At 48.4% G+C, this 13,520-nt stretch overlaps 1 protein-coding gene across 1 annotated transcript in view; it reads left to right on the top strand.

Annotated features, from left to right (window-relative positions):
• Positions 1 to 13,520, top strand: part of Defl (Integrator complex subunit 7) — a 67,107-nt gene that overhangs the window by 19,444 nt on the left and 34,143 nt on the right. The window contains exons 7-11 of the mRNA XM_077671431.1: positions 875 to 989; positions 3,893 to 4,000; positions 8,304 to 8,407; positions 11,449 to 11,545; positions 13,014 to 13,159. Of these exons, the coding sequence (XP_077527557.1) occupies positions 875 to 989; positions 3,893 to 4,000; positions 8,304 to 8,407; positions 11,449 to 11,545; positions 13,014 to 13,159 (570 nt within the window). The remainder of the gene's footprint in view (positions 1 to 874; positions 990 to 3,892; positions 4,001 to 8,303; positions 8,408 to 11,448; positions 11,546 to 13,013; positions 13,160 to 13,520) is intronic.

Genomic DNA, 13,520 nt, shown 5'->3' with positions numbered 1-13,520 from the left:
TCATGACGCTCTCTCTCTGCTCTCTGCTTATCAGTGTCTTTCAAATTTGCGCTGTCTCTTGAGTCCTATGTTTGCTGCCTTTTTCTCGTCGCTGCCTCGCACTATCGTTCATTTTGCTTGGCCTTGGCAGTTTCACCCTCTCAATTTGCTCGGTTGTGTGGGCTACCCAGTTAAACTTTTTTCTTTTCTTTGAACATTGTTTTTTTAGAACCGTTCTTTTTTTTAAGCGTCCTTTTTTTTTTTAATCTTGCACATGTGAGGCACAGGCCTGGTGGCCTGGGCTAGCACCGGATGACATGGAGGTTGCGTGGCGTGCAATGCAGAAGCCGTGCAGGGAAGGGGGGCCCAAAATATGCATTCTTTTTTTTTTTTTTTACAAACTTGGAATTTTATCGAGGGGTTCGCAAATTACGTAACAATGGTCTAAATATTGTAACGTGGCAGCAGAGCCAATGACTCGAACGATGGTTGAAGGATGAGGAACCATCTACGTATTTACAGAATTTACATTGCGGCCGCAACAGCGCGCGCTGGGGCCCAGCCACTTCTTCGTCTTCGTCGTCTTCGGTGATGAGCGATGGCAGTATAGGGCGTTGGCCGCCTTGGTGTCCCGTGACAATATTACCCCTCCTGTCGCGTGAGACCATCTACTGGAGTGGAATTTGCCTGTACCCTGATCATACGACACCCCAGTCACACCACAGCACTTTCGCAGCGGTCCCTTGAAAGTCATATTATCAGGGTTTCACAACACCCCTGACCGACTGCAGTCTCCCTTCCAGTGCACCCATAGTCTGCTTCCTTCCTGTTCCAGACCTGAGGTGTGCTGTAGTTCTGAATGGCAGCCGTGTGCGTTGGTGTCTTTGCATTGCAGGCGGTTGTGCAGTACGCCCTGAGCACTCCGTACCTGAACCTCAAGTGTGGGGCCCTGTCGGTGCTGGTCCTGCTGGCACAGTCGGTGGCCGTGGACAAGTTCGACCTCCTGCCCGGTGGGTAGACAGTGCGCTTTCTGCTGGTTTCTAAAGCTGGTTGCAGTTAGGAGTGGTTCGGTTTGTGACATTGGCTTCTTTTGCGGCCACTTTCAGTTTGTACATTTTGGCTTCAAGCCTGTGGTGGGTAGTGGGCAGCCCTTTGACGACAAGCCACTCGACGGACTGCAACAGAGGCCGATAACAACAACTGCATATGCTCTGGCTTCTGAGAGAAAAAGTCTGTGTACCAAATTTTCTTTTGCCAGTTTTCACCACCGTATAAGTCGGAATATAGGTCAAGCCGGAATATAGGTCGACCCCCTTACCTTGTAGTCGACAAATGGGGAAAAAATTAAGCCAATGACCGGTATATAAGTCAAGGGGTGACTTTTCGGCAAACCTTTTAGTGAGAAATTGCGACCTGTACTCCGACTTATACGGTATATAGAACGAAGGGAGTATTGTTAAACGTACAGGGTCAAAGTTATTGTCCTGTGCAAAGGCAATAAAAAAGCCATTACAACAAATTATGCTCCCTGTTCTGGCTAACAGGGCTGTAGTCTAATCTGTTGTCAGTGCTGCTGGCTGGTCTTAGTGTAAGGTTGGTTGAACAGTGGTTTCCCAGGATACAGGCACCGGTGCAACCACTTTCGAGAATGTTTGTCCCATCTCACTGTGTGGTTTTGTGGCGACTATATTGTTGCACAACTAAAGGCGCCTTCCCACTTGCGAATCGCAGATGTTGCTCGTAGAGTCAGCTGTCGTTTTTCGTCGCTTTGCGACAGTGGAGCTGATCGCTCTCAGGCAGAATTCCCTCGTCGTGCGATGGCATCACAAATCATTTGGCCTATCATGGCTGCAAAGTCCAGTGACGTAGCCAAAGCAAATTGTTTGTTTATATTGGGCATTGCAAGTAGCGACGATGCCAACAAGTGACTTGCTGTGCACTTCAGTTCTTTGGTTGGTGAACAGCTTCAACATGCACATGCACCAATCAAAAAACAGTGTGAGACCCACCAGTGGGCAGGAATGTGTTTCAACTGTGAAAGCAAGTAATCTTTGTAGATAACTGGAGTGATAGGTGTACAGGGGGCTGACTCGCAGTCTTTTCTTATCTCCATCAGTACATCGCAAACTCCGTCGAGTTTAGTGGCGCCAGAACTCTTGCACTTTTGAAAGGAAGCAACCTTTGTGGGCCCGGGTGCGAGTGTTGTGGCGTGAAAGCTAACGTGCACATTTCTTCCTGAAATAATATGTCGTGAAGAGTCTGGTTTATGTTGTTATTTTCGGCTCCTCCCACAACCTGCAATGCTTACAGCAGTGTTCCAGGTTAGTGGCTTGGGTTTTAGAGTGATTTGTAGCTATTGTTGTCATAGTAGGAGAACATATTTCTCTTTGAAGGCAGATGGTGGAAGCACCGAGGAAGTCGTAGAGGTCACGTAACAGCTCTGCTAAACGGAGTTGCATCGCCGCTTGTCGCAGGTACACCGCCTCACTGCATGACACGCGTCGAGAAAAAATCTTTTCTGGTTCCACAGTGTTGCTGCTTGTACGAAAGGGGCCCTGAAACAGTTGAGGACACCTTTCTCGCATGGGATAGCAGAGTGACGTGCAGCTGGGCTTAATAAAGGGGCCACGGAGACAACATGCAACTTTTCTCATTTTAAAAGAGCTGGCCCTTCTGGTAACTCACCCAGCTGCATTCCAGCAGCTACAGAAGTTGCATTTTAAACCAAAAAAATGCAAGACATAATGGGAAACTTTCGAATTTCATGCTAAGCGACATCAGCAGGGACATAATATGGACAACAGTAAAAACATAGTTATCACTGTGTTAACTATACTCGGTGACAATTTAAGAACGGCACCAGAAGTCGCAGCTGTGCCTTATCACCGTAGCCGGATGTTTCTCCGCGCGGCGCAAGTAGGGCGTTACTGGGAATATTTTGAACATGGCGTGAGCCGTTCCCGTGATTTTTTGGACTTAATATGCTTATAAACGACTCCAGTGACAACAAGAAAACTGCGTGAGACAAGGCAGACGATATTACGCATTCGTAGCAAACCCCTTTCAAAACGCGGGCGCACTGACATCACGGGTCCGGCGCTTTGGCGGAGTGATACACTACATGAGATGGTGCCATTCTCGAGTTGTAACCGAGTATAGACATTTGCATTGCAGTGTTATGGTGAAATGAAACTGGAGCCACCACATAATCACAAAGTCGTGTTCCTCAGTGGTGCCTCTGGTCGACGTCCGCCTGTCTTACTAAGAAGATCCTGTGGCGTTGTAAAGACACAGTGCGAAAGTGGCCAAGGAGTCGCCACTGCCTCATCTGTGCTACCGTCTATCTAGATTATTCGTTTCAAGTTTAAAATGAACTCTGCATCCTTGGTATTATGTCAGAGAACTTGTGCAGTAAACCCCTGTCGTTTAACAAAATCTCACTTCCGTCGAACCGTTTCGTGGTTCTTGCTACAGCGCACGAATAGCAAATTATCTCAGCCTCTGATGACGTAAGAAGAGGAGGAGGTTACTGTAACCAGAGAGAGAGATAATATTTTATTCACAGGTAGAAAGTGAGGAGTGGTTGTAGGGAGCGCTGCGAGATTCAGAGGCCTCGGTCCAGGCTTCTGCTGACGGCTTCTTGAATGAAGTCAATCAGGCCGCGTTGCTCCTCTTCTCTTCTAGGTGAGGTCAGCCACTCTCTGGTGTATTGTTTTCTAATTTGGATGTATTGAGGGCATTGCCAAAGAATGTGGTCTTGGGTATTTGCAATTTTGCACCGTGAGGTAACTGCGTTTTGTCTTCACCTTTCAGTGCTCATCGAGCGTTTTGTCCCTAGCGGTGTGGTGCCCTTGCAAAGGACCCTTGATGTGTTGCGGCAGTAGGAGTGTCTCTGTTGTTCCCTCTCATGCAGAGGGTGCGGTGCTGCAGCTCTGCCGGGAGGGCATCTTCCACCACCAGGTGCGGCTTGCGTCGGCTTCTATCCGGCTCCTCACCCACCTGGCCATACACGCCTCCAGGGGTGAGTGGTGGGGGTGGTGATCGTCGCTTCTTCTTCACCCTGCTCCTCTCTCCTTCTCGAGTCCCCACTTGCACACGAGCCCTTGCGATGTTGCCTGGCTCTGTGGTAATGGGCAGCACGCGTACCGTATTTGCACGATTATAACGCGCGCTGTTCTTTTTGCTAAAATTAGCCTTCAAATTTGTCTACGTGTTATAATCAGGCTCAAAGCCGAAATCGGCCAAAAAGCAGCCGGCAACATTGCCGTGGATTTTCGTACAGTTTTAGACACCAGAAGCATAGAAATGAAAAATTATGCTGATCGTGCGTATATTTATTTACAGTTAAACCTCGATATAACGAAGTGGTACTTGAGGGCGAAAATTTCGTTAAATCGAGAATTTCGCGAAATTGAGGTTTCGATGTTACAGTTAATTTAACCAGTTATTGAGGTCTCAAAACCTTGCCCATTGCCCAGAAACAACTGTGTTGTAGTTACCTCTCCACTTAAAGCGAAATTTGTACTAAAACTGGCTGCGAAAATTGTGAGAATTAAGAGTTTCAACACTTAGTCGGATAGCCGATGGTAGTTCATGTGTCGTCGTAAAACCAGTGCTTTTTCCGCAACGCTTCATTAAATATGATAGCAGACTAGGTTTCTACTTTTTCTTTTTTTCATTTCGGTCACTACTAAACGCTGGTGTTAGTCAATTGAACCCGCGTCCATGCCCCATGAACTTCACCCCGGCTAGGTGCTCGTTCGAAGTTACGCCTCTTCTCGTCCGTTCAGCGGTAGGCTTAGGCGTGGCGTTGAGGGGTGCGGCGGGCCAACAGCGGAAGGCTGCTATGAAACTTTCGAAATACTTTTTTCATGTCATGTACAAAGGCTTTCCAGTATGGGCACGTGATGCAACCACGACACTCGAGATAAAGCCATGATTGTGAGTTGAGCGGAGTACACGCGGACCGCTTCGCTGTGTGGAGCAGCGCTTACGTGCTCCCGCTAAACCGGAAAGCTTACATTAAATATCTTCTGGCCAAAGTCAATTAAGCAATTGCTTTTATGCCTACTGAGCCCTTACTTAACCGATTTCTCCGCATCGCAACTGTCTAAGGAACACAGATGAAACGACATGTTCAAAGAGAGCAATTTATTGCTACGAGCACTCTATGTTCAAGCCGTAGTGAAGAAGTCCGTAAGCAGTGCTTGGCGTTTCTTGACCAGGGTGGGCTTTACGTGACGCTCGTATGCTGACAGCGCTAACAAGGCTTGCTCTTAAACATTCGTATGTGCCTGCATGCCTCCGCCGAACGTCAATGGCATCCATCACTTCTGTGGCTGTCGGTTTCACCGACACTTCCTCAGGCTCTCGTTCGGAACACTTTTCTTTCCCTTGGAGTGCTCATGCTGCTTACAAAAGTCGCCTAATGATGCACGAACAAAATAATAATGTGGTTATCAGCGAGCACAACCTAGAGCAGCAGCACCGTGAGCAAGGAGGCGTAGAAAAAAAAGCTTGAAGTAGGCAGCCTAAGCATAGAGGGCGCTGGCGTAGGCAACGATGGAGACGTCAGAATGGTGGCCACACGATTGAACTGTCCATGACCGCTAGCAGTTTTTGAGCAGCTTCTTTCATCGCTTTTAATTGTTGTCAACCGCATAATTCACCGCTTTTCTTTCATTTTAGCCTTTTAACTCTTTCGGGACCGCCGGAAAAAGTGATGAAAAAGGGAGGTCGCGGTACAAATTTTTTATTACATAAAGCAAAGGCACCATCCTGCCTTAGCATATACCAAAATGCAGCTAATTATATGCTCTTTGACATACAATACCAAGTTTTACTTCAACACTGACGATAGAACCATGAAAAAATCTGAAAGTAAGAACTTCGTAAAAAAACTACAGGAAAAGATAGAAAAAAGCGTAAATATAAAAATATTAAAACATAATAAAATTATTTCAGGATATACAAAATCTAACACAATGCTTTGTTTCTTCATCGCAAAAGTTTGATGCGGCTAGGTGTAACTGGTTTTTTGTTTTGTGTGTGATCTTTTTGGCACAAAGGCCATGGCTACGTCGTCGCCCAGGTACACGCCGGGCTCTCGTCTCGGCGAAAACTTCATCCGTTTCTGCACTGGTGGCAGGAGATCACCACTATCGGTAGTTAACACCCTAGCGAACAAATATAAACCCGCCAGAATATATTTCGAGCGCACATATTTACTCCAGAGCCAATTGAAACCGAAACCAACACCCACCTTTGAGCGCGATTTGATGTTCAAGGCTGATCGACACCCGAATCCTCACTCAAGCTGAAATCCAATCTCTAAAGCCACATTCCGACTCTTCACTGCCTCTCTTATCGTTAAAATCCACAGTAGAAGGCGAAGATATGCGACACGAGACGAGGCGGATTTATTATCGCGCTCCCGCGAGTATGACGCCATGATTGTTTACATTTGAAACCACTGCCCGTCAGAATAAAATATCTGACGCGTTGCCGCCTGGCGATAAAAAAAGAAACTTCACAAAAGAGAAAACTCCAGTTTTCAAACTATCTCCTAGATGTCGCTAGGTGTTCCATCGAGCGAAAATTTGTATTCTGCAGGCTCGCGAAACCATCGATCATATGTGATCGAAGGCCTATGGAGCGGTCCCGAAAGAGTTAAGAGTCAATGCTTGTACTGAATGTTTTCAATGTAGGCTTTGAGAGGCAAAATAAAACGTGCCTCGACCGGAATTTCGTTCTTCCTTTCTCGCTGTGACTTCGTTAAATCAGAAGCGCCGCACGAAATTACTTCGTAAAGTCGAGATAAAAATACATGCATTTAGCAAAATTTTGATAGAAAACTTGAAAAAATTCGTTATATCTAAAATTTCGTTAAATTGACGTTCGTTATATCGAGGTTCAAGAATTAGGTCATACACAATTAAATTTTTTTTGCGGGTGAAAACGAAATTTTCTCCTTTGTCCTTTTCTCCTTTTGTAGACGCCCTGAGCCTACAGGATAAAAATAAAGCTGGTAATGCAAGTATTTACAGATTTATAGACACTTTGACAAACTGGGATTTTGGTTTCCTTACCCACCCCACCGCCATTACCCTTTCTTCCGCAGCTTCTTCTTTTGCATATCGTCCAGCCCCGCGAAAGTGCACTATCACAAGAGGCATCCTTGCAAAACCCTTGCCCAGAAAACCACCAGGCTTGGTTTTATTCTCACGGTGGTAGAAGACACTCTGTGTGGTGTCGTTAAATGACGACACCAGGGCCAAAAGGGTTAGAGTGGGTTGTATGTGTGCAGTTTTTGCTTTCATGACCGTGTCCTTTCCCTTTCTCCTTCTTACACCACGAAACTGTTGCCGTCAGGGGTTCAGATGCACTCCTCAGAGAGGCCAGAGTATGCCATAATGCGGCCCGCACGTCAGCACGTGAGCGTTGTGCATTGTAGTTAGGGGCGCAGACTGGCCTTAGAGCTATATTTTTTTATTTACTAGGCAATTTTAATGAAACTTCAGAGCATTGTTAAGTCTTTTGTGCTAATTTCAAACCTGCTATTAGATTTCTTGCAGGTTGACTATTTTTAGAGATAATTAATGATTAATTGCCATTAATTTTGATCACAGTTACAAAATAACCGTTCCATACAGAATGGTAATTACCACGTGGCTAGGCAGAAAAATGACTACAGAATACAACATTGGAATAAGTTTTTTATGTAGCTATTTTTGGTCGTTTTGCAACGCACTGAGCTTCACTCCTTCCGCACTCTGTCAGAAATAGCCCACAGGTGGTACCAATTGAACACAACAATAATTTTACAATGCCTCCTCTTGAAAATTGTTCCCAACATTGTATTCTCCACACATTTAGCTATCGGAAGCAAAAAAAAATTATAGTCGTAGCTGCTGTGGGTGCCGATATATTCGTCGGCAAAGTGCTAGCTTCACGTTGCAGGAAAAGTGGCATTAAAATGCTATGTACAATAAACTACGGTGCCTTTTGATGAGAAAACTTGCAGAGTGATAGAAGAAATGGCCGTGGATGCTGAAAATACGATTTTTCAGAAAACGATTTTTTTTTTTTACCATTTTTCGGCCCCAAAGTCGCCATCTGCCCCCTCAAGAGGTGGGTAATGTAGCGCAAAAGTCCATCAGCTCTGCTCCTAAAGCTTGTAATTGGGCCTGTTGAGTGCACGTTTTGGCTGCTTTGAAAAAGTGTGGAGACGAAGATGTAGGGGGTGACGAACTCGCGTCCTCGTCTTGAATGGCGGTGCGGGAAGTTTGAAAAGTGTCGCCCCCCCCGTTGGTTGGTGCGTGCAGAGGACCTGGGCGACCTGATGCCCGAGGTGTGCAGCGCCATCGAGACGCTCCTGCTGATCCTGTGCACCAGCCAAGAAGGGGATGAGGCGGGGAGCGCCCTCAAGGTGAGCCGGCCGGGGCCACGGGAAAACGTGTGCTGACCGACTGGCAAGACGCGTCGTAAGCGTGACTGGGGACTCGAAACATGCATTACAGTCACTGTGGACAAGAAGGTGGAGTTGTCCCGCAGTTTGTTTGTTTTTGCAGAGCATCACATCTATTGGGCTTCGTGTGCTTAAGCTTTGTGCGGTTGGGGGTGTACGCATCCTTCGTTGTACAGTTGAACCTCGTTTTAACAAACATTGATATAGCGAATTATCGGCTGGGGTGAACTACAGTGGAATCTCGGTGATACGAATTCGGTTGATACGAATTTCGTTGTAATACGAATTTTTAAAATTCCCCGGCCAAAATGCATTGTATGCAATGTAAAAAAATTCGGATGATCCGTACGCATTTATCACCTGGTGCGGGTGATACGAACACGGGAGTCCGAGCAGACGACTGCGGCGTGGACGGGAGGCGGGAATGTTGGTGTGGCCGTGCGGCCTTGGTTGCGCGCGGGCACAAAAGCATGGAGCGTGAACCGCATACAGCGTTTTCTGCTCGCGAAAACGCACCGCGCACGCCACAAGCGCGCTGACCCTGCCGCGTAACCACCTGCACGCACCGCCGCCGCCGCGGCCGGAGGCGGCAACATGGCGGCGGCTTCGGCCGCGAAGTGGTGTCGGGAGCTCGAGCGACCACTCCTAAGCGCTCTCTAAAATATCGCTCAAGGCACGCACGAAGTTGCTTGATTGGTAAAGGAGCTTATAATGTAGGTGAAAACGGTACTATAAAACATCATCCCGCCGGTAGTGAAAGCGCCCATTCAATATCTGCTGGGGTGTTAGGCCTAAACATCTCCGTCGGGCCACCGGGCTGTCCGGAGCGTTTTCAAACTGCCGCTGCTGCCGCCATGAACAGCGCACCTCGCCATTGGCGCAAGTCGGCAGGCTCCTCCCACTGCCGCGCGCGTCGGGCGTCATTTTCCGAGCGACTAGCATCTATCGCGGGGGCGAAATCGTCAACGCAGGCATGAAAATAATGCGCGCGCAACGCCGACGCGCACGAATCACATGCGGTTCGCGTGCGCACGTCGCGTCGAAGGTGAGCACACGTTCTTTTGACTCCCGCGTTGACGATTCGGGCCGGCACCCCGGCGCCAGCCTCTGCTGGGGTGGTACCTCTGCCCACGGCCGGGCTAGAGCGGCCGCGTGCGCACGTTGGTATCGACACAGCGCGCGTCGCCGCCCTAGCCCGGCCGTGTTCAGCCTTGGTTGCCGCGAACGGCAGTAGGAGGAGACTCATGACTTGGGCCAATGGGGAGACGTGTGCCTCATGGCGGCAATTTCGAAGCGCTGGCAGCAGCTGGCTGGGCCACCTCCGCGGCGCATATTTGGCGCGGATATTTTATAGCGCAGTTTTCTCCCACTTTATGAGCTCTTCCCCGCATGAGCAATTTAGTTTACACCTGGAGCTGCGTTTTAACAAAAGGTTACAAGCGGTCCCTGAAGCTACTTGCACCTCTTCACGGCAACAGCCGACGCCATGTTGCCGCCGCCTGTCACATGCGCGGCACTATTCCATTTTTTCTCGTTTTCTGATGATACGAATTTTCGGGTGATACGAATATTTTTGCCGCCCCTTGAGATTCGTATGACCGAGATTCCACTGTAAATACAAACTTTGGTTGGTCACGCTTTATTTCAGTGACACTTATTCTCTTATAACAAAACTCAAACCGTGATAGCCACATGCAATATCGGATATAACGGGGAAATATTTGACCAGGAGGCTGAGAAGGTACCTGGAAAAAAAAAAAACCTGTAGTCCGAAACTGCAGAAGTATAAAGGTCCTTTTGTTCGTGAACATTGCAAAAAACTTCGTCTTGCTCAGTGCTGTGAGTAGCCACCAGACGGAGATCACATCCTTCATCATATAAACAAGGATGCAGGCCTGTTTTGTCAAGTGGTCTCTGTTCTGTTGTTACTCCACGTGCTCATGTTCTGGTTCATTGAGCTTCAAATGCAACAAGGAGGAACGTTAAGGGTTACCTTGCTTATAGTGGGTGCGATGCCCTAAAAATGTTTATTTCAAGTATTTCGGCGCGAGCCAGATTGTCGATTTGTTAGAGCCGATTTTTACCTATACTGTTGCAACGAATATCGGTTATAACGAAGTAATTTGCTGTCCCAATACTGCTTCATTATACCAAGGTTCGACTGTACTACGTGGCAGTGATGCTTCTGCGGTGCACTTTCTGCGTGCATTTGCGGCTTTACTCGCTTGAGTGCCCTCAACTATCAACAGGGGAAGTAAAAACAGCGAGAGGGTAGGGTATCTGAGGAGGGAAGAAGTGCAGAAATGAGTAATCTGATGTTTGTCACGGGCTGCTTCCAAATTTTTGTAGTATCTTCACCCAGTGCTGGGGATGTGGTGTTTGGTATTGTGGGAGGGTGAATTTGGGGACCACCTTCGCTGATTTTCCCAATTACATCAAGATTGGCAGGTGCTGCCAGTAGACAGAGTTAGTGATGCGTGGTTTGCTGGGACACATCTCCTTTCTCCCTCCAGTTGTCTTCTTGCCTTGTTAATCTTTCCTTGGAACACTCCACCTTGCCCTGGGTTACCCCAGTGGACAGTGAGTGCACTAAGAGGTGTACCTGCACTCACTGCCGTCGTTGAACGTGAGCACGTCAAGTGTCTTCATTTCGACGTGACCTGCTGATGTGCCGAGTGGTGCGTGCGTCTTCCAACTCATGAGTGGCAGCGCGGTGACTGCAGCGAGGAGCCGGCCTTCCTTGCAGAGTGGCAGTGTTGCCACACTTGACTCAAATTTGCAATTTTGCCGACGGCCCGCCGTAAAAGTTTAAAACTTTAGTTGCATTTCTGTTAGCTCTTTTTCTCCCATTTTGCAGGAAGTGTTAGTTTTTCATTACTTGGGAGTGCTTTCCTTGCTTGGGAGTGCTTTCTCTTTGACGTCTTGAAATGTGCTCAGGGGTGATGCCGTGGGTGTGTCCAAGGTGGACTGAGGACAACTTTTGCACGCGCTCGTCTGTGCAGGGCTGCCTGCAGTGCATCGTGCTGCTGTGTGACGCGGACCCCGACCTGTGCAGCCAGTTTGTGGACGTGCTGGGCTCCTTCCTCTCCTTCTGGTCAGGTGAGGGCCCGTGTCTCTGCTTCTCTCCCCTTCTCTCTTCCTCCTCCTCCTCAACCCTCTTCCTCCTTCTCTCTCTGTCTTTCTACCCTCTCTCTTCCCTACCTTCCCCCTCTTAATCATTATTTCCCCCTCCTTCCCTCCATCTGTCTTTCTCCCCTCTCCCTTCATCTACCTTCCCTCTCTCGCTATCATATTTCACTCTCCCTCCGTCTCTCGCCGTCTTCCTCCCCTCTCCCTTCATCTGCCTTCCCTGACACTGTATCCTTTCCCTCTCCCTCACTCCCCCTCTTTCTTTCTTTCTGCACCTCTCTCCCTCCCCATCCGTCTATCTGTCTAAAGTCACACTGAGTACATTGTGCGGAGATTTAGTTTATGTGCTCACTGGCGATGGCGCCTGAAATGACAGGAACCGGTTGGGGGCTGTCATTCTCGCTGGGCATAACTGGAGTCCTGCAGAGCACGGGGGCACTGAATTTGCTTTCGTATAATTTGGGTGAAGCTGGTTGCCTGAGTTCTGGGTGCTCCTTCTACAGCCACAGTGCATGTCAGAGCTTTGAAGAAACTGCGGCGCTAGTGAAGTGCGAATATTGCGACCTCTCAGTTGGAAGGCTTTGTTTGGTCATTCGTATACCTGACTGCTTTCTGGTGCTGAGTGCAGCTGAGTTCCCTGTGTTTGGTTTTTGTTGCTTGCCTAATAACTAATTGGTTTGTGCACACTACCGCGCGCTTGATGTGCCCCGTATTGAATTTTTAATGGGCTCCGCTTGTTGGCCCGACGCAGAGTGGGTTTGGAATTGCCCAACGGAGCTCTGCTTGTCACTGGCAATGGGTTGTCCACAGTGCCTTGGTCTTCACAGCAACCTCAAATTATGAGCGCACCGTGCCAAAGATACTCGACTCTGTTGTTCTGAAGGAACGCCTGGGCTCAAAGGTGCCCCTCACTAAAGGGAAGCGTCGGAATTGTCCAACTTACCTCGGGCTTTTTTTTAGGAAGCAATGTACTCGCATCTTTGTTTTTTTTTTTTTTTCTGGCAGAAGTGAGCAAGTGTCAAAGTAAGAGTTTCAAGTGGATGACGTAGTCAACCCTGCCAAGTGCTTGCGGACAGCACCTTAGCTTAAGGAAAAAAACTGTAGTAACCAAGACACGGAGTTCTGTGTATGTGTGTGTGTTGTGTGCGTGTGTGTCGTTGTGTGTCTCACTACGTCCTCGTCTCTTGTAGTAGCGTTTTGTTTCAACCAGCTCACTGAGCAGTGGTTGCTGTCAGTAGCCTGGCTTGACTGCCACACCACCTTTTCCACTGATTCATTGATTCACCCCTCCTGTTCAACTTTGGTAGTTTCCACTTCCATGCTCAGTGCCCCGAAGAAGTGCCGTCATTCCACCCTGTCTGCTGCCTCTCTCACAAACTGCGACCTGACCTTATACTCGCGTGCCTCCCCGTCTGTTGGTGTGCATGTGCGTGTGCAGGGGCGGCCATGCTGTCGGTGTGCGAGGGGCTGTGTGCGCTGGGCAACCGGCGGTGCGGGGTGCTCAGCCGCATCGAGCCCCGCATCCGGCAGCTCCTGAGCACGGCAGGCACGGCCGGCACCCCGCCCATCCCGCCCAAGGCCCTGGTGAGCATGTCAGGGGGGGGCCCTCTACTCCTTGGGGCAGGACATTTTATACCCCTGTCACACGGCAACTCTAATGTCATTCAAAGTGAATGACATTCGGTTCGGCCATGTGGGTCTACACGGCGAAACAATTGTCATTTCATTGTGGTAGCGGTGACAGTTAGCGAGCTTGCAAAACTGGAAACTTATATTTCAAGTGCATCCATAGAATGTTTTCATACGTAATATCTTCTTTAAAATATGACAAACGATTATTTTTTTTAAATAAAAATAAGACAATCACTGTTTTAGGTTTCATCATTAGACATCTCAAGCCGAGACAAATCTGCAAAAAATCCGTATTAGGGTAGCACGCACATTG

Source organism: Haemaphysalis longicornis, unplaced genomic scaffold, assembly GCF_048455015.1.
Source record: "Haemaphysalis longicornis isolate Haplotype H1 unplaced genomic scaffold, Haemaphysalis longicornis Haplotype H1 scaffold_5, whole genome shotgun sequence".
In the NCBI taxonomy this organism is placed as follows: Eukaryota; Metazoa; Arthropoda; class Arachnida; order Ixodida; family Ixodidae; genus Haemaphysalis; species Haemaphysalis longicornis.
This window is presented reverse-complemented; position numbering and strand designations above follow the sequence as displayed.